Raw genomic sequence first — 19,678 nt, 5'->3', positions numbered from 1 at the left:
CCTGTGTCTGTGTGTAGCCGGGATGCTGGGGCAGGGATTGCACATCTCATTTCTAGAGCAAGCTTATATGAGATCGGGAGCACTCAGCCCTCCTTTCACAACCTGAATGTCCAGAATTGCCAAAGGTTCTCTCACATTCGAGGTCAGGATGGGGGACAGGCTGAACTTCAGATCCACAGGCCCTAGGATGGGCCCCTCCGTCTTCCCTCCCACGCAGCTGCTCCAAAATTGTGGAAGGGAGGGGGGGTGTCATCCTGCTCCGGAAAGCCCATTGTTTCCCTCTCCGGCCTGGCAACACCGAGTTCCTCTTAAACTGGGGTCAGAGAAAAGACTTGGGTCCCCAAGGGGAGCAGGGCAGGCGACAGAGGCCGGGCCCCCTTCACTCTATTGGTGAGAAGGTGCCTTTGGGGTCAAGGACAGAGCTCTGGGGTCTGGCCAGGAAGAGCGGGCTAATGAGATAAGGGAAGGCCAGGAGACGAGGATGCTCTGGCCTGCGAACTAGAGCTACCCCCGCCCCCCACCCGTTTGCTGTTTCCTGCTCCGGGGCACGTTTCAGGAATGATAGTGTTTGTGCCGTCCCTCTGTTCACAGGATCCCAGGACTGCATTCAGTTCATTAATTCTTTATTGATGTGTGATGACTCCTTCCCCTCCAACCTCGCCACCCCTCCCCGCGACCCCCAGTCCGTAAATACTAGGAGCAGCACCGGAAAAGGAGAGCACCAGCGCACCAGCGAGGTCTATTCACAGGGGGCTGGGGGGATGCAGGGTCCAGCCCAGATGTTCAGGATTCAGATATGGGTAGTGAGACGAAAGTGGGTTTTCAGGGTGTGGTAAATTTTCACCAGAATTGGGTCCACAGTTGTTCAGTTCCCTAAGGGGATGCTGGACCCGGTTTAGGCACGAGTGAGGGCAGGGTAAGCTTCAAGTCCTTGGGCCGACCTGGAGGGAGGGCAGTCGTCAGGGTTGTTCTTGACTTGAGGGTCCTCAGACCCAGACCTTTCCTGAGGTTGGAGCAACCTGGGGCCCTGGAGAGGACCGGGCTGGCCGCGGCTGCGTGTTGCTCCGGCGCCGGTAGAGGGCTCGGCTGTAAGGCACGAGGCAATCGGCCAGGCGGAGGCGCAGGCAAAGGCGGCGGTAGCTGGCCAGGGCAAGCACGAGCAGCGGCACGAGGAGCAGGAATCCGGTGACCAGCAGGGCTGTGAAGCCCGGGTCCCGCAGGTGCGCGGTGCAAGGGGGTGCCTGGGAGCGAAGAAACTGTGGGAGGAGAAGCAGCATGAGGCCCAAGCCAAACAGCCCGGGCCCGGCGAGGTTGCAGCCCACAGACCCCACCGCCACCCTTCCCCGACAACGCGGGCTCATGCTCACCTGGGAGTGGCAGAGGAAGCCAAAGCCTAGCATGGTGACAGCAGGCAGCAGGATGGTCCCCAGCACCAGCGCCAACAGGAGAAGGTTGAAGGCGGCCACCAGGAGATTCTGGGCCGTGACCAGCACAGCGCAGGCCCAGCAGTCCAGGGGGTCCCGGGGCTCTGGGCCGCCGCCGGGAACCGGTCGCTGCGCCCCGGGGACATCCGCCATGGCCTGCCTGGCTCCCTCCCGCCTGGGCCGCGGCCCTTATAGCCCTCTTTCCTGCCCCTCCCCCGGCCCAGCCTCTCCCCACCCCACCCCCCCTTATCCTGGAATGCGACTCCAGGATTAGGCACCCCCCCCATGCCAAGGAGAGACCGGCGCTCTGGACATTCCACAGGCGCCTCCGGGGAGGGGCTCCCCTAGCCGGGGTCTGCGCAGTCCCTCCCCATCAATCACGGTTTCGCTGCCCTCCTCCCAGGGCTCTCCCTGCTACCACTAGCACGTTACCGAAACAGGATTTTTTTTTCTGATTTTATTTTTAATATTAATATTCTCACACAAAAATCACCGAAAATAAGGGTAGGGTTGGGAAGACCCCTCTGCCCCTGGGGCAGAAAGACAGTGCAGTGCGAGGGGGCGGGACTGTAAATCCCCCACCCCTCCGCAGCCCCAGCGTGGAGGAGAGAAAACAAAAAACCACCGACAAAACGAAAATAAAGCCCCAGAGAAACTCATCCCGGGGTGTCCCTGCCCCAGTGAGGCCCTGGCCTGGGCTGTTTCACGCTTAAAAAGAAAACAGGGGAGGGTGGGGTGGTGAGGGGAAGGTCCATGTTTTTAAAATTGGCCGGGGCTGGGAAGGACGGGGTTCCTTTTCCTCATAGTTCTTTCTTTAAAACTTTAAAATTTTTTTCTTTCTTTTTTTTTTTTTTTGTACAAAATACCATTTCAGTTCCCACTTCTTCCCCTACAGTACAGGAGTCGCTCACCCTCAGGCGTGGTTAGGGTCGGGTCGGGAGTGGGGGACTGGTCCGAGAAAGTGCAGGACGCAGGGGGAGGGGAGCGGGTTTGAGCACCATGAGAACCCGGCTGGAGCCGCGAGCGGGCGGGCGGACGGGCGGAGACGGTCGGGCCGGGCCCGGACACACACTAGGGCCCAGGGAGAGCCCGGCAGCGGGCTGTCCCTGGAGGGGCTGGCGGGATGGCTTGGGGTGCGGGAGGTCGGGTTTTCCCAAAAATGAATAAATAGAGGTGAGTGGGACTGTTATAAATTAAAAACCAAAAAACAAAAACAAACAAAAAAACCCAGAAAATACAAATCATAACCAAGTGAATAAACAAGAGACACGTACAGGGGTCACAGCTAGCATTGGAAGTAAAAAAGGAGGTTCTGGGGGAAGGGTAAAGCCCATAGAAAGAATCTCATTAAAAACCTCGGCTGCCGTAACGTCTATGTACATACGCGAGCCGCGTGCGTCTGCGCCGGGCGGGCGGGCGGGCGGCTGGCAGGCGTGAGGGAACCCGTATGTGACCCCCGCCGCCGCCGGAGCCTGGTCCTTGTGTCTGTTGCTAGAAAGGCCAAAGTCGGTGAGGGGAGGCGCTGGTGGGCGAGGGGCTGCCAGCCCCCTCCCCCGTCTCCCATTTTTTTTCCTTTTTTTCCTCATATTTGTTTAAAAAAAATTATTTTTTCTTAATAAATTAAGTGAGGGGAGCTGCCAATGGGGTGGAAGGGCTAGGCCCGACCCCCTTCCCGGCCAGAGGCGGGACCTAGGTCCAGCCCAGGCGTGTGCTGGTGGCCCCGCGGCGCCCTGCGGGCGGGAGGGCGGGCGGGGCGTCCGGCCTCATCGCGACGTGCTGGCGGGGGCCTGCGGGAGAGAGCGGGCGGGGCTCAGGGGTGCGGTCGCCCACCCCCAGCCCGCCCTGGCGCCCCCCGCGGCCCCCGCCTGCCCGCCCTCCCGCCCGCAGCGCCGGGCCCTCACCAGCGTGAAGGCGTCATAGGCCTGCGCCAGCTCTTCGGTGCGGTACTGCTCCAGCACCACCACGCCCTGCAGGCCTGCGCTGCGGCGCCGCGCGCACGCCTCGCAGTGCACCAGGTACGTGTTGCGGCTGCCGTTCTCGCTCGTCACGAACAGGATGTTGAACACCTCCACCTGCGGCGGGGAGGGGGCGGCGGTCACAGGGATGCAGGCCCAAGGACAGCGCTAGCCCTCAGGGAAGCGGGGACGGGGGCACTCACGTCGCACTCGTTGCAGTAGTAGGCGGGCTCGTCCTTGACCCGGCCCTGGTAGGCAATTTTCTTCCCGGCCCGCACCAGGCTCTCCCGCTGCACCTGGCAGTGCTTCATGGACTGGAGGAGGCAGAACCTGCGGGCGGGGCGAGGGGATGGTGGGGCGGGCCGGGCCTCCCCGGTCACCGCCCGACACATCCCTGTCTCAAGAGAAAGTTCACGTACTCAGACTGCGAGAGAACAAAGCTTCTGGGGCAGGGGCCTTGTCAGCCGACCCAGCACAGCAGCCCCGCAGGACTGACCCAGCGGAGAGGTGGCTGGAGGAAGGGGGGTGGAACCAGGAATTGTTCTGCGGGCCAGGTCGGATGGGGATGGGCTCCCTCCCAAACAGGGCCCTCCCTTACTTGATCATCTTGAACAAGTCGGGGTCGCTGATTTTGACCGTGCGAGCCACGTTCCAGGACACGTGAATCATGGGCACAATGGATTTGACATTCTTCACCTCATTCCACTCATATCGTTCCAGGGCCAGCTGGTACTGATAGGCTGCAGGCCAGAGAGTATCACGACAGGTGACCACTTGGGCCGCAGCCCTGGCACCCTCCAAGCCCACCCCTCTACAGGGCTCACTCCCCAGGGACCCAGCCCCTCACCGCTGAGTGGCTCACCCTGGCCCCACTCTCTCACCGGTGAGGGGCCCCACGTTCCAGGCGATGTTGTTGCACCAGCCGGTGGCCTGCACCCAGTGCACGGTGCCCGCGTTAATCCACACCAGGTCTCCGGGGCGCTGCACGAAGCGGTACACAGGGATGTTGGAAGCATAGAGGTCATCCAGGATTGGCCACCAGGAACCCGTCAGGTAGTCCACGCCGTGCCTGGAGGAGAACCACAGGGTCAGATGGAAATATGGGGATCCAAGGACGGGACGTGGGGGCTTATCTAGTTGGGGAGAGGGGAGAAGGGCCGAAGGCGGCGCGCACCGATCGCAGAAGGCGCTGATGGTCTCCCAGTAGTGCTCGTGCACCGCGAACCACTCGCAGTCTCCTGGGCCAATGTTGATGTTGACCGAGCAGAAGTTGTTGTTCTCTTGATGGCCTGCAGGGGGCGATAGAGAACTGCACGGTCAGTGGGAGCCGAGCCGGCGCTGCGCGACGACCCCGCCCTTGGGCGCTCATTGGTTGACAGAGGAGCGCCGGCGGCAGCACTGCTAGGAGCGCACCTGGCGTTCGGCTGCCAGGCACCTTCATGTACAGCTGCACCGTGTTCATGCCCAGGATGGTGTGGCCCACGTGGCTCAGCATATTCCCCGTGGAGGTGACCCGCATGAAGGCGGGCAGCTTCAGCAGCTCCTGCAGCTGGGGCTTCCACCTGCAGGGGCGAGGGGGCAGCCAGGTGAGCAACTACCTGGACTTTGCCAACCCGTTGGCATTCCCGCCCCAGCTCCCTGGCCTCAGCCCCACTGACCGCTTAGCATCGGACAGGTCGATATTGGTGCCAAACTTGATGATGTGATGGTTCTTCGGGTCTGGTGCACTGCTGCAGGAGTGAAGCGCAAAGGTTGGTGGGGAAGTGAGGGGAAGGGAAGGAGTCATGAACACCAGGGCCAAAGCGTCCTACCTAGGAGGGGTTCCTGTGGTGCTGTCCGGCTCCTCTGACTCCTCGTCCTCACTCTCCTTCTCCTCCTGCTCGGCCACAGGGGTAGGCAGGCCTGGGTCAGCCACCTTCCTGAGGTCTGCCCACCACAACCAGGGCTCCAAGTCCCCTGCTCCCACACCCCCTGCCTCTGCCTGCATGGGCAGCTCTCACCTGCAGAGATTCCTGGAAGGATGAGGCCTGGTACTGCGCGTACTTGGCGATGGTGGTGTGAGAACGGGAGCTCTCGCAGGGCCAGATCTGCCGTGTGCCCGTCAGATCCCAGTTCTCATCCGAGGGCTGCTGCACCTGGGTGCGCACCTCCACTGTGTGCTCCCCGCTCGCCTCCACCAGAGTCTTGGTGGAGAAGAGGCCCAAGTCTGCAAGGGAGGGCCAAGCAAGGAGTGAGGCCCCAACTCACCCTGTCCCTCCTTGCTCCTTACACCTCTGACGGGGTGGACACAGGCTTCCCAGAGCTCGACCCAGCAAGCACAGGTGAAAACCCCAGCCCCTCATGAAGCTGGGAGGCCCTCCCTGACCTGGCCTTTACCTGGATCAGAGCCAACCCCCTTTCTCCCTCTGCTGCTCGAGTCCCAGCCCCTCCCCCAGAGTCCTCATGTATACATGAGGCCGCACATGCAGAACACTTGACGCACTATATGCTCAATGAAGAAGAGTTTCTTTACATTATCACAGGATCCAATGAAAGGTTTCTTTCTGTCAAGTGAAAGCCTAGAATGCGCTTCAAGTAAAAGTGAAGGAAGGGGAGGATATGTGGGTAACAGAAAGCTACAAGTACAGAAGAAACAAAACTGATTTTATAATTCTATATGGTTTCCCTTTGCGTTTGTTATCTGTTTGAAATTGTGCACAATAAAAAGCTGAAAAAGAAAGCCCTAAACCATGAGGCTTCTCAGGTTTTGCACCACCTGTATTCTTCACATCGTTCATCACCAAGAAAACCAGAAATGACTCTTAACCAGATCCTGAGATACATCCCCTTTCCACCTGCCTACTGCTGGGTTCCAACAGATGGAAGGGAAGCCTGAGGTCAGCTAACGCCCCGCTCAGAGCACTCGTCCAATACGGCTTACACATGACTAAGCAAAGCCCACTATAGCCGTGGTCCGGTCTTCCAGAGGAGGGACTCTCAGAGGTCCCCAAAGTCCCAAATCCTTGCAGCCCTCCCCACACCTTTCTGCCCACACACTCACTGAGCCGCAGGGAGCCTGCCAGGCCCCGGATCACGGTGATGGGATTTCGAGGGTCTGTACAGAACTGTAACAACACCGGCGAGAAGGCATCCCGTTTGCTTTCCAGCTGAGGGACAGCCAAGGAGACAGGGCTGGGGTCAGAGCCCCGTCCTAGGCTCAGGGCACCCCAACAGCCCCAACCCTGTCCTAAAATCCACAGGCGGGGGCGGTTCTAAGCATACAGGGCACACATACATAGATGCTAGGTGTGGGTGGGTTGAGTTTTTCCCGTGGCAGCTTTTCCTCAGTGTTGATCTTCGGTTTCACAGACTGGGCAGGGGATAGGTAGGACTCACGAAACTTCCCTTTCACCTTGGCATTCCTGTGGAAAGACAGTGAAATGATTAAAACAGAAATATCAGTAGGCTGGGTAAGGGGCCCTCCTGCTGGGCCAGGCCAGGCCAGGCCAACAGCCTCCCAGGTGACAGCCCCCAACTCACTTGCTGGCACGCACAACGTCAGCGGCGCAGTGGCTTATGGTGAGGTCCGCCATCCGCAGCCTCCGCTCTTCCACCTCAGAGGCGATGAAGGTCTCCTTGTCACCGCTCTCTACCTTGATGAGCCGGATCTTCAGCTCCTTGGGGGGCCCTTCGCTGAGCGAGCGCAGCTTCAGCATGTCAGCCCGGCTGACCCCTGGTGGCCCTGGAGCTTCCTCTCGAGCCTTCTTCCCAGGGGCAGGGGCTGCCGGCGGTATGGGCTGGGCAGAGGGGGCAGGAGCCGGTGGAGGGCCTGGAGCTGTGGGTGGCTTGGCCTTGGAGGCCCCACCAAGATCCGGCCGGGCTTTCTCACGACCCTGGATCTCCTCGCTCTGCAGGTCCAGGTTCCCCAGCACCCTGCGGCTCTTTTCTTTGGGGGCCTTGGCCTTGGTCTTGGCCCTGCCCTCACGGGGCCGCCGCCCCACACTGTCCTTGCAGGCCCGCCTGTGGCGCCGGTGCTCTTTCTGGTGCTCCTTCTGCCGCCGCTTGCTGCTCCCCGGTCCTGCCGCAGCTGCCACCCCAACGCTCTCCTCCTTGGCTGGAGCTGGAGGCAGCAATCGCTCAACTCCACTGTCCGCTGCATCTGCTGTGTCCACTAGGTCTGCCGGGTCTGTGGTGCTCCGGCCTACCCGCTCCACAAGGGTCTCACAAGCCCGACTGATCTCTTCTAGCACCTCAGACTCAGAGCGAGCAGGGGGCAGAGGCAGGGGTGGGGGCGGCGGGGCGGGGGCCATGGGGCCTGGGGCTGGCTCTTCGTTGGCCCTGCGCTCCCGGGCCCAGGGCCCGCCTGAGGTAGAGAACTGAGATGACGAGGAAGCAGAGGGCTGCGGGGAGCCCTGGGCGCTCAGGGCCGCTGAGGTGGGTGGTGGGGCGGTAGCACCTGATGAGGGACCAGGGGAATACTGAGTGGCGGGCAAGGACCCAGGCCGGGTGGGAACAGCGGCTCCAGTCCCTCGGTAACAGTACTTTTGTCCCTCCAGCACGGAGGCCAAGGACTTGAGCAGGCTGGCCGGGCTGGCTGGTGGGGGGAGCGGGGGTGGCGGCTGCTGTGGCTGGGGTGGGGGGGGGAACTTGGCTAGAGGCGGTGGCGGCGGCAGGGCTGGTGGCTTCTTCTCCTCTTCCTGGGTGGCCGTGGTGGTGGTGGTGGTGGTGGTGGTGGTGGTGGTGGTGGTGGTGGCGGCGGCGGCGGCGGCGGCAGCGGCAGCAGTGGTGGCTGGGGCTGTGTCAGTGGAGAACGGAGGCTGCAGAGATGCAAAGGGCTCCTTCAGAGGAGGCGGGGGGACGGGGACCGCGCCTGCCTCCTGTTGTTGCTGCTCCTCCTCCTTGCGAATGGATTCATCCAGCATCTTCATGATATTAGCCAGCCCATCAGGTAGGATCTTGAATTCAGCTGGCTCCTCAAACTGGTCCTCCAGAGGGGTAGGAGGGAAATCAAAAAGTCGAGGGCCTCGGGCAGGCAGCTCCCCCACCCTGGGCGGCACAGGCTGGGGGGTTTTATTCAGGGGGCCTGGGGATGGCCCCGGCCCCACCTCGGGGGTCTTTGGGAAGGAGACCCTGGGCCGAGGGCTCTCCGGGCGCCTGAAGCTTCCTGAGGTATTTTGGTGGCAAGAGGAGGGAGGGGCTGAAGGCAGGGCAAGAGTCAGGGGTGCAAGGGGTGGGTCCTGGGGGCTCAGTGTCGGGGTGGGGGGCCGGGGAAGGGGGTCCATACTTCTGGCCAGATAAGGAGGTGGGGGAAAGGACACAGGCCCAGTAGGGCTGCTGCTGTGGCTGCCATTGTTGCTGCTGCTGGTGGTTGGGGGAGTGGGAGGGGTGTGCGAATCCTGAGTGCCCACAGAAAAGCGGGGGGCCTGAGGCCCCAAGAAGCCCTCGCGGTGGGGAAGTGGGGGAGGGGGAGGACGGGGGCGTCCCTCAGCCCCGAAGAAGAGCTCCTCTAAGATCTCTCCATCTTCACGAGCTGCCCGGCAGGCTGGGCCCTTCAGCCAGGCAGGGGGTGGTGGGGGGCGTAAGAGGCGGGGACAAGAGGGTGGAGGAGGTGAGGGTGGCAGGGACAGGTGAGGAGTGGGAGCGGGAGCCGCCAGGAAGGGTTTCCGACTACTGTGTGCCGAGGGCCCCAGGCGGCCTTGGTGAGAGGAGACCTCCAGCGCAGGCGTTTGGTAATGGTCAGCGCCGGGCTGCAAGAGGAGCAGGGCCGTGGTCAGAGGGCTGCTCCAGGCACAACGCTCTGCCCCCCGCCACCTGCGGCTGTCACTCACAATGCCTGGGCTCGGCTCCACGCCACGGGGACCAGTGTTGCTGCTGCTGCTGCTGCTGCTGGTGGTGCTAGGGAGGCCGGGGGGCCGGGAAGGGGCGTAAGGCACGCAGGCGGTGGTTGCTGCTGGTGAAACGCTGGAGTCCATCCGCGACCTCTGAACTCTGCTCTCTCTAAGGTCACTTCCGGGGGGACGGGTGGCAGGCGGGCAGCCATGGCTCTCTGCTCCTGGGGGGCGGGGGCCGGGGCCTGGGGGAGCAGCCGGGACCAGCCGGTGGCCAGGGGGGTGAGCAGGGTAAGCTGGAGCCGCCGGGTATGGATATGGGTGAGGCAGTGAGTGCCGCTGCTCCTGTCAGTGAGAAATGAGGATACAGCGTGAGAAATGGAGGACACAGGGACCGAGCTGAGAGGCAAGCGGCCACAGAGGGGAGCTCACCTGGCGCTCTGGGGGTGCTAAACCCTTGCGCTCGGGGCCCCAGGCATCTCCATGAAGGGTACTCCACAGCCCTGGCTTGGTCAGCTGAAATGGAGGGCTGGTGGCTAGGCCAGGCAGAGGTGGGGGAGGGGGTGGTGGTGGGGGCGGTGGTGGAGGTGGTGGCAATGGTGGTGGAGGCAGTGGCAGCCCTGGGGGAAGGCCCGTCTGGAAGAAAAGAGAGTGTGAGAGTCCCACTCCTCACCCCAGCTCTGCCTGCTCACTGCTGACCACCCAGGTGCCATCATACCTGCTCAGAGCTGCAGCCTCTCCTGCGCTTGCCGCCAGGGCTGAGCCCCTCCTCCCCTGAGGGGCCTGAGAGTGCTGCGGGAGGCACAGGCTGCACCACTGGGGGTTCAGCGGCTCGTTTCACTGGGGGACCCCCCCGCTTGGCCCCGTAGTTCCGTTTGTGCTAAGGACAGAAAGGAAAGAGAGAATGACACAGGTGCAGACCTGGCCAGGCCCCCGGCCCTAGCCCACCCAGCCCCAGCCTCACCTCAAGGTGCAGCAAGTTCCACACTTGCTCCAATGGGGGCAGGACCTTGGGTCGGTGCTGGCAGGACCCAGTGTGAAAGTTCCAGAGCTGGGCCTGAGAAGATGGGGGGACAGTGCAGAGGACAGGGCAGAGGCAGATGGAAGATGAGAACACTGAGTCGGAACTCACAACCCCAGGTCCCTGTGTCCTGCCTCATCCCACCTGCTGGAGTCGGCCGACCCGGGGGCCCAGCTCAGCCAAGCTTCCTCCGTATCGAAGGGCGCTGTGGTAGCAGCGAATAGCCTCCTCACTGTCATGCTCTGACTCGTACAGCTGCCCAAGCTGCTCCCACAACCCTGGCTGGGCTGGCTCCCGGAGCAATGCCTGCACACAGCCATGCAGGGACTCCAGCTTCCCATGGAGGGGTCTTGGGGTGGGTGTCCTACAGAGCAGAAAGGGAGGGGAGGTGGTAAGGCTTAAGGAACAAGACCCAGCGTTACTTCCCATCCCCAGCACCTTTCAATCCTCACTCACCCTGGAGCATAATATGGTTTGTTGGGGTGCCCAGAGCTACTGCCGTGTGAAGGGGGTAGGGGAGCAGAGAGTGGGGGCTGCCCGAGGCTGGCAGAGCACCTGGAGAGAGAAGGACTCTGTTAATCTACAGCAAGGTGAAACAGCCCTGTCTCTCTCTACCTAAGGAAGAGGAAATCTGTGAGGAAAACAGAGAAAGCAGCTGAGGGCTACACTGAGGCCCACCAGACGGACAGCAGAAGAGAGGGATGGCACCAGGTGGATGACGAGGCTGAGGAGCAGAGTATGGGAAAAAGAGTGCCTGGAGGCAGAGACTGAACAAGTTCTCACCTGCCTCCAGGCAGCCATGCGCTCCGAGGAGGGGGATGGGGCGGGCAGGAGCTCCAGGCCCCAGCACAGCTCAAGCCCCCAAGGGCAAAGGCTTCCCGTGCAGCGCGGGCCCCTGGAGGGTCCACTGCCCGATGCATCCAGCCTAAATCAAAGAGGAGAGATGATGATCCTACGGGGGACAAAGACTGAGCTGTCAGGGTACACACAGCCGACCCGGGCCCAGTCTTCCCTTACCAGGTCAGCAGTGGCCCCAGGAGCCCTGGAGATCGGGCACGGCCCCCTGCCCCAGCTCCCTGGGGCGATGGTCCCTCTCCAGCCGCTCTGACAGGAGTGCCCACTGCTCCCAGAGAGTCGCCCAGGGCCTTTCACAGCCAATTCTACGGAGAGGAGTGGAAAAGGAGTGATGTGAGCTGGCCAGCACACAGTCCCCTACAGGTCTCTGATCTGCGCAGAGATGACTATCCCCGAGGAGTGGTCCACCTGGCCTAAGGAACCCTCGGAGGCCCAGAAGAGTGGAGCACGCGGGAGGGCAAGCCGGGGTGAAGGGGTGGCTGCGCTGCCAGATTTCCAGGCGGGAGCCCGGGGGGCCGAGCTGCACCGCAGCGGCCGCTTACCCGGCCTCCGTGGGAGCGTCCTCTCCCGGCGTCGGCGAGCTCCGGAGACCTGACCAATCACAGGATTTCCTCTCTCCCCAGAAAGCCAATCATCACCCGTGTCTCCGCCTCAGTAACAGCCTGGCTGGGACCAATAGGAGCAAGGTTAGCCCGGCCGCTGCCGGGGGAGGAGGGGCGGCGGAGCCGGTCAGACGGGCTCTGCCCGGGATGACCCCGATGTGACCCCGGGGCTCCCACCTAGGGTCTCCATCTCCAAGCTGACACTCGATCGGGCAAGGCAAGCGGAGCCTGCGACCCATGCGAAGGCGGCGGGTCGCACACTCGGGCCAGCCTGGAGCATGGAGCTACCCGCAAGTCCCACGCGCCCACAGAGCCGCCAGTGGTCCGCGCTAGACCGCCCGAAACCGCCCCTGTCCCGCCGCCTAAGACGAAAGGTTGGCACACGGATGCACAATGCTGACATAGCCGTCGCTGCCCCTCCTCACTTCATCTCGCCCAGCCTCTGACCTCCCCACCCTCTAGGAACTGCTTAGGGCTGGCCACTCAGGGCAACTTCTATGGCACACAAACCCGCCCGCGCCGCGATCTGAGCGCTCCACCCCCCACCCCTGACCCCCATCCCAAAACATGGTCAGTCCCCAGCTTCATACCCAGTTCCTCCAGCTCCACTTCCCCTGGCTCTGTAGGTCTTCAATACCAACCGACCCCCAAAACCAAAACCCCCCTCTAATCCCCCAACTTCTGAGAAGTCGCGCACTGCGGTCCCGAGTGGCCCCTCTCGCGTGGCTCCCGTATCCTCTATGCCCTTACCCGCCAGGGCCACGCGGTTCCCCACGGCCCACGTGGCCCCCGCCCCCCAAGGGAGGGGGGATTTCGGGGGTTGCCCGTGACGTGGCTACTTGCGCAGCGGAAGCGGCGTGTGTAAGAGTGGGGGGGGGGGTCCTTCGGGAGGGAGGAAGGCGGGGCCCGCCAGGCGGTGACATCACCCTTGTCCCACTCTCACCGCCCACTCCCTTAAAGAACCCAGAACCCGTTTCACTTCCTCTTTCACCCCGCCCCCCAACCCTTTCCCGTCGGTGCTGGCTAGACCCACGAAGGGAGCAGCGCTCCCATTCCTGGGCACTTTCCCTTTAGCCCCAGTTCTTCCTTCTCGCTTCTCCGAGCCCAGGATCACGGTCCCTTCGCCGCCTCCTCGCCTACCCGGCGTCCCGGCAGGTAGGAAGCCGGCTCCGCTCCAGGATCGGTCCATTGAGAGTCTAGAGTACAAAGAGCTGCGAGAGGCGAGTGTAGAGTACAAAGCGGCGGGGGCGGGGCCAGCGCTCCAGCTGGAGCTAGCGCCGGGCAGGAAGCCGGGGGAGAACGCGCGACAAGGGGCTGGGGGCGGCTGGAAAGTTCGCCTTCGCCGAGAGAAGTCTGCCCTGTGGGGAAATTTCCACCCAACCCACAAGGGCAGGCAGGTTTCTGGTGAAAACAGTCCACCCTCCGCAGGGCAAGGTCATCTGTTTGCACGCAAGCGCTTGGACCCCACAGGTCCCCGGCGAGCCCTGGTAGGCGCCAGGGCTCTGCGGACCCTTCCCGCGATTCACGCGGAGTTTCGGTCAGAACTATCTCCTCACCAAACAGTCTGTCAGTTACCAAGCCCTGAGCTTAACTGCGGTCTAGCATAGCCCTGGCCAGTTGCCCTGACCTAAGTCCTGGGATTCATGGACCAGACAAGGGAAAACGGGGAACTGAGGGTCCGGACATCCGAGGAACAGACCCTCGACTGGGAAGTGGTGCCGAGGGGCGCTGCCAGTTACCAGGAAATGCAACTTCCCCTTCTGCGATGATGACACTTCCCCTCTACCACTTCCCCTTTCCCACGGGGAACTGACTCAGCTTTCCCTAAAACAGCCAGTCCCGTCCTCCAGCTCCTTTCCACCTCTGTCCACAAACCCCTACGCCGGTACTCAGAATACAGCAGCCCTCTCTCTAGAGAACAAAAACTTCCTGTACACTAAACACACACTCACTCTTGTCGACCACCTCGGGTCCTTGTCCCCACCCGGGACCCAGGCGCCTGACTTCCCATCCGCCTCCTGTACAAAGCCCTCCCTCGCGGTGTGATTCAGGCTTGGTGTGGGGGAGCGTGAGTCACCCAGAAAACCTTCCCCTTATTCCCACTGACTCAGCCCCCGCCTCCCTGAACACACACAGACACACACACAGTCAGAGGCAGACACAACTCAGCCCACACACCGCTCCCCACCGGTCCCGCGGAATTTCCCCTCTCGTCTTCCCCCACGACGGCCCCTCCCCGCGCTGTGCAGCCCCGACGCCGCGCTCACACCTGTTCCCCAGCGGCCGGCAGCCGGCCCGCGCGCGGTCCACTCTCACCTCCACTCTCGCTTTGGGTCAGGAATAGCCCGCCCCGACTCCCGGTGTCCGTACTAACCCAGGGGAGGGGACAATCACCGGCAGGCAAAGACACCCACAGGCTCTTCAAACACAGATGAGAGGCAGACGCACGCAGCCAAAGCCAGGCTGGGAGGACAGTACACTTCTGGACAGGCATTCCAGCCTCTACCGTCGGACCCAGAGTCCTGGGAGTCAGCCGCTCCGAAGGGGTTAATTCTTCTCCAGCCGAAGCCACGCCCTCTCCATCCGGGCACTCCCGGCTAAGCCCAGCTCCGCCCCCTCCATCCGGGCTCCGGACTCGGGGACTTTAACCGGCCCCCCTCCCCCTAGAGCCCCAAGAGAGACCCACTCTATCAATTACACCCACTTAACTCTCTCTGGGCGCGAGGCCGGAGGAGCCGCACACCGCTCCTACCGTGCGGGATGAGGGGCCAGACATGAGCACGCAGATTCACGTGCCGGCCAAAGACAAGACCCCGCAGATACGGTATTACCGAGCAGGCCGTCAGCAGGCACGCGGCACGCGCGGAGGTGGAGCCGGCCCGGGAACCCTGCCACGTCCCGCTCGCTGTCAAGCCCCGTTCTGCCTGGTGGCAGCGAGGGGTTACAGCTCGCTTCTTACCTGAGGGAGGGGGAGGCGAGGGAGGGCCGCCGGCTGGGGCTCCGCTGTGACTCAGCCACCCCGGGCAGGCAGCCCGTTCGGGATTCCCTTCCCCAGCCTTCCCCCGCTGCCGGCCCCTCCCCGCCCCTCACCGAGAAGTGACAGTGCCGGCCCCGGCCCGCTGTGTGTCACTGCGAGCCTTGTGTCTGCCTCTGACTGGACCGCTGTGTTCACCAGTCTGTCTGACAAGGTCGGCAGTGTGTGGGTCCCGGTGTCTGTCTCCGTGCGCACCTGCGTATCTGCTCATCTTGTCTCCTTCAGTGCCTTGTCTGACGTGTTCCTGTCATTACGCCTGTCTACACGGTCTGTGTGTCTGCCTGGCTCCTGTCTCGGTCTTTTGTCTGGGACTGCCTCTGCATCACTTGCGTGATCACGTGTGTCTCTCTGCACATGCCCTTCTGTGTTTGCCTTCATGTTCCTGAACAGAGTCAGGGAGACACCGGAGCAGGCTGACCCTGCTAACTCCTCGCCCCACTCCCCCACATCCTGATCCCCCGCATCCTGCTGGATCAGTGAGCCTTCTGTTTGAGTCAAGTATTTAGAGGTTTGCCTGCCTTCATTTGTGGAGCATCTCAGGTGGCTCAATGGTAAAGAGTCTGCCCGCCAGTGCAGGAGATGTGGGTTCGATCCCTGGGTGGGGAAGATCCCTTGGAGGAGGCAATGGCAACCCACTCCATAGGCTACAGCCCCTGGGGTTGCAAAGAGTCAGACATGACTGAGGGCACAGGCACTGCCTTCATTTATGTCCTATTCTTCAACAACCTTGCTTATCCTCACAGCTCCCTGTGGCTCCTAGTGTGATGGTTAATTGCTAGCATTTAGTGAATACTTACTACATACCAGGTACAGTGTTAAGCACTTTATAGACATTTTCAAAAACTCCTCTCTAGAACTTGACGTCGTACTACCCCATTTTACAGATGAGGAAACAGGCTCAGCAAGGTTATATAACTTGGTCAAGCCCTTGAGTAAGAGCTAGGCTTCTTTCCAGAGCTGCCTTCTCACCACTCTTCTATAATGCCTCTGTACTATCCCTGTTGGTTTTATCCTCACAGGACATTTCCAGGGTCAGTCTGTTCCTCAGCTTTCCCCCATGTTACCATCCCAAATGTCTCATGTCCTCTAGAGAAGATGTAGGTAGGAAGCTGTGCAGCATTTCTCAGAAGCGGTCAGTTTCTTGGCCATGAAGCTCACTCAGTTAACACATTCAATGCAATTCTGCTGAGGCACCCCAATGTGCCAACCATCTTGCCAAATAATGAGAGATACATAGAAGAAAACTCTCTAAGTTCCACTCAAAATACCATTACTGAGTAGTGGAGATGAACAACACGCACTTAAGAGAATTTAGGTCTCTAGCTTAGGTATAATTTCTTCTGTAGAATGGGGGAGAGGATGGAGCAGGGCCTTAGGCAGAGAACTGGCAGGAGGAGACAGGGAAGCAGAAGAGGCAGGTTTTCGTGACAGTGGCCTCCAGTATCTCTCTAATTCAGTTTCCAATCACCCTTCATAAGCCAAGCTGTTCAACAACTCTTACAGGGCAAAGCCCTCCTCATTCCAAAACGAGAAAAAAAAAAAAAAAACCCTCCAGCTATCTTTATCTTCTGGCCTGCAAACCCCAGGTTAATTCAATAAGTAACTGAGCTGAGGCACTTGGGGAGGGGGGTAGATTTTTTGGTGGTAGTTAAGAGGCTGGTGAAGTACAGGGATGAACCATTCATATACAACAGAGGGGAGCACCATAAATGAGGAAGACTGAACCACTCAATCACCACATGGTGGGGGGATGCTCAGCGTTGGACTGGACCATTCTGAGGAGTGGGCATGATCTAGATCATACCAATCTTTCTTGCATGAGATGCAGAGTTGGGACTGCTGGGGGGAGGTACTGCATTGCTCAGAGCAGGACTTACCAGGTGGAGTTTGGTGTGCCCTGTCTCATTGGAACCAGTGTCCCAGCAGTAGGGTGCAGCAGACCGCAGTGGGTGAGGTGGGTGGTACTACGGGGCTGGCATGGTGCCTGGGGGAACCTAAAAGAGAAAAGCCAGTTAGAGGTGGGTCCTCCCAGGCTGGAGAATTTTCCTGTGCCCCTTCTATCCCCTTACTGAGGAGAAACCTGGTTCTGGTGGTCAGATGGGATAGGAGAATGGAATGTTTCCATAGCAACCAGAAAAAGCCAATCCAAGAGCCTTCCCCTTTAGGAAGCAGTCTGGACCAGGGAGTGAGGGCACATGCCACAGCACTGGTGTTAGGTCCACAGTGGACATCCAGCCCATGATGCCTCTTCTGACTAGACCTTCCTGCTGAGAGTCCCTGGTCCCAAAGAAGTCCCAACCACCTCTGACATCTCACCCAAGTCAGCTTCAGTCCTGACCTTGGACTTGCAGAAACTCTTCCTTCAGCGCTGCCTCCTCCCTAACCTTATCAAGACACCAGTCAACCCCACCCTCTGTACTTTGCCCCCTTGCCTTCCCCCAGGCAGGTGCAGGCAGGTCACGGTGAGCAGTACAGGTGGCCAGACTAGATGAACGGGCCAAGCAGGGAGGAAGCCTTCCTCCTCATCAAGGACTGTGACTCTAGGCCTGAGTCTGGAAGTGGCCTCTGCTGCAAGCCTCCCTTCCATCCACCCATCAAGGCCATATCCTGTTTCCCCATCACCTCCTTCCTCTCTGTGGCCCAAGAAGGCGATAGGGGCCCACTCCCTCCCCTCCTAACTCTCAGAGACAAGAAGGTAGGTGTCTAGGACCAGGGCCAAGAATCAGGTATCCATCTAGGGGTCACACCTGTCTGCCCTCACCTCAAACTCACTCCTCAGGGACCTGTTTTCTGCCCTCTTAGCCACAGTTCTTTGCCCTTAAGGACCCAGACACTTGGGCTCAGCATTTAGCCTCTCCACTCTCAGGCCTTCCAGCCCCTATCCTTCCCCCTGCCCCAGAGACTCAGGCCACCAGCACCCAGCCCCCAGCCCCCAGCCTCCATGATGCAATGTGCTGCAAGCTGCTTCAGCTGCTGATGACACTGCCCCCAGGGAGGTGCTATTTCTGACCCATGCAAGGCCCCTCACCTGGCCAGGGTAGTGGTCAGCTGCAGGCTAGGGAGGCCAGGCAGGCAAGGTCCTTCTGCTGGGGAAGGAAGCTTGAGGCTGGAACCCTCCAGGACAGGGACTCTCAGAATGTGAGACCAGAGAGTAACTGTGTGTGTTTATGTGTGTGCAGTCTGTAGCATTTGTATATAGGGTTATGTTGGGGGAGAAGGGAATACTAGGGAGAGTCCAGCCTATAAAATGGGGAGCAGCAGGCCTTAGGACAGAGCAAGAGGAGAAGTGAGGGGCGTCCAAGGGGGTCAGGAAGGGTGTGTATAGGGTGTCTGGACACTAGAGTGGGGGAGGGGCCAACAGCCATTTAAAGGGCCAGCCCCAGAGCTTTAATCCCTCACCAGTCCTGGCCCCAAGCCGGAGGCTGTAATTCATCTGTCCAACAGCTGGGGTGGGTGTGTGTGTGTGTGGTGGGGGGGGGGGGGGCGGGGGCATGTGGACGGGAAGGGGGAGCTGGGGGAGGGGCTGGAGCTTTCTTGTGCACAGAGCCAAACAACAAAAGGGGGAGCTGAAGGGCCAGCTCCAGTGTGCCTGGCCGGCCGCTCACCTGCAGACCTGCCAGTGGCCCCCACCTGGTGGCTGACAGGCTCGGTAGTTTAGACTCAAGGATTCTTGGCCAAGGAGTCCCTGAACCCAAAGGTGGGGCCCTGGAGAAGGCCCAGGTTAAGTGGCCCCCAGGCAAGCTGTCACCCTCCATGCAGGTCCCAGCTGAAGCACTGTCCCAGACCTGGCAGGCCCTGAGACAGATTCAGCCTCAAATGCCCTGCTCGCCAGCCAAGCCTCCCCAGACGAGGCCTGCCGGCTCCCCCTCCAGCTGGCCAAGGGTGGCATCGGCCACACCAAAGCTGTCCCTTTAAATCATTACCACCCCTGATTGTGTGGATGAACAGAGGGCCCTGCCCCCCAGGCAGGCGGCTGGCCACCTCCCCCCTACAAGTCCCCAGAAATGTGAGGGCCATTTAAAGGGACAACAGACAGGCAGCCGGGTCTCTAACCGCCCCCGCCCCCACCCCAACACACTCACAGCCCCTTTCGCCCACAGACATACAGCCCCTTGCCCCTCCAGAGGGCCCCCCAAATTCCGGTTCTCTCCCCACCCCCTAGAGACTGCTAGAAGGAGAAAGGGGGCCAGAGTTGGGGGGCGGGGAACTGGGAGAGCGAGAAAAGGACAGGGACTCCCTCCTGCCTCAGAGCCCCAGGGGATAGATAGGTCGGAAGGAAAGCAAAGCCTGGAGAAGCGGCCAGACAGAGCCCCGAAAGGTGCCGCGGGCAGACCTGGGGTGCACAAGCTGTCGGTCGAGGGGAAGGGAGTCAGGCTGCACGAGACAGCGGCGCGGCCAGCGGGTGACTACCCCAAGTGGGGAGATGGAACACCGAGGGCCACGAGGAAAGAGGCAAGCCAGGGGAAATGGGGAGACGGAACCGGGGAAAGGGGTCACAGGGAGGGTGTGGAGGAAAACCCGAGAGGAGAGGGCGAGCCAGGCCGGGGTTACCTGCTGGGTGTCTGTCCCCCGGCGGTGCCCCCGGAGTCCGGGTAGGGAGGGGGGGAGCAGCAGGGGGGGGAGTGGGGGCTGGGGGGGCGGGGGAGACGGTCCCTCCTCTGCCTCCTGGGCCTGCCCCGGCGCTTGCAGCCTCGGCCTCCCTCCCTCCTCCTCCCCGTCCCTGAGTCCCGGAGTCAAACAAAGAACTGTAGCAGGCTCTCCCCAACCCCCTCCCTCCTCCTCCTCCTCCTCCTCCTCCTCCACCTCCTCCTCCCCTCCCTCCCTCCCCAACAGCAGGCTCCCTCCTCCTCCCTTCCGGTCTCTTCCTTTAACTACTCGCCCCCCCCCACCCCCCTGCACTAGTCTCTCTGCCCACCCACCCGAACCTTTTACACACCCCTCAGCCAGCCCTGTCCCCGCAAAGGAAACTGTAGAGTCCCT

At 61.2% G+C, this 19,678-nt stretch overlaps 2 protein-coding genes across 6 annotated transcripts; both read right to left on the bottom strand.

Annotated features, from left to right (window-relative positions):
• Positions 1-606: 606 nt before the first annotated feature.
• On the bottom strand, positions 607-2,413 carry TMEM88 (transmembrane protein 88). The gene is made up of 2 exons (XM_069542869.1): positions 1,368-2,413; positions 607-1,256 (listed from the first exon to the last, which is right to left on the bottom strand). The coding sequence occupies exons 1-2, from the start codon at positions 1,575-1,577 to the stop codon at positions 987-989; spliced, it is 480 nt and encodes a 159-aa protein (XP_069398970.1). The 5' UTR covers positions 1,578-2,413; the 3' UTR covers positions 607-986.
• KDM6B (lysine demethylase 6B) lies at positions 1,867-19,420 on the bottom strand. Of its 5 annotated transcripts, none has more exons than XM_069542860.1 (24): positions 19,250-19,420; positions 16,576-16,692; positions 11,605-11,724; positions 11,225-11,367; positions 10,991-11,132; positions 10,664-10,762; positions 10,352-10,571; positions 10,151-10,243; positions 9,905-10,066; positions 9,619-9,822; positions 9,187-9,531; positions 6,899-9,105; positions 6,654-6,780; positions 6,420-6,525; positions 5,380-5,585; positions 5,191-5,255; positions 5,038-5,109; positions 4,793-4,941; positions 4,554-4,668; positions 4,261-4,448; positions 3,978-4,119; positions 3,583-3,709; positions 3,326-3,496; positions 1,867-3,211 (listed from the first exon to the last, which is right to left on the bottom strand). In XM_069542860.1, exons 5-24 carry the CDS (start codon positions 11,125-11,127, stop codon positions 3,188-3,190), a joined length of 4,959 nt encoding a protein of 1,652 aa, XP_069398961.1. In that variant the 5' UTR covers positions 11,128-11,132; positions 11,225-11,367; positions 11,605-11,724; positions 16,576-16,692; positions 19,250-19,420; the 3' UTR covers positions 1,867-3,187. The 5 variants fall into 5 exon arrangements, with proteins under 5 accessions (XP_069398961.1, XP_069398959.1, XP_069398960.1 ...); XM_069542858.1 differs by having other exon boundaries at positions 11,605-11,728; positions 19,250-19,412; XM_069542859.1 differs by lacking the exon at positions 19,250-19,420 and adding an exon at positions 17,727-17,807 and having other exon boundaries at positions 11,605-11,728.
• Positions 19,421-19,678: the final 258 nt, after the last annotated feature.

The sequence above is a fragment of the Ovis canadensis genome, chromosome 11 (genome assembly GCF_042477335.2).
Source record: "Ovis canadensis isolate MfBH-ARS-UI-01 breed Bighorn chromosome 11, ARS-UI_OviCan_v2, whole genome shotgun sequence".
Taxonomy (NCBI): domain Eukaryota; kingdom Metazoa; phylum Chordata; class Mammalia; order Artiodactyla; family Bovidae; genus Ovis; species Ovis canadensis.
This window is presented reverse-complemented; position numbering and strand designations above follow the sequence as displayed.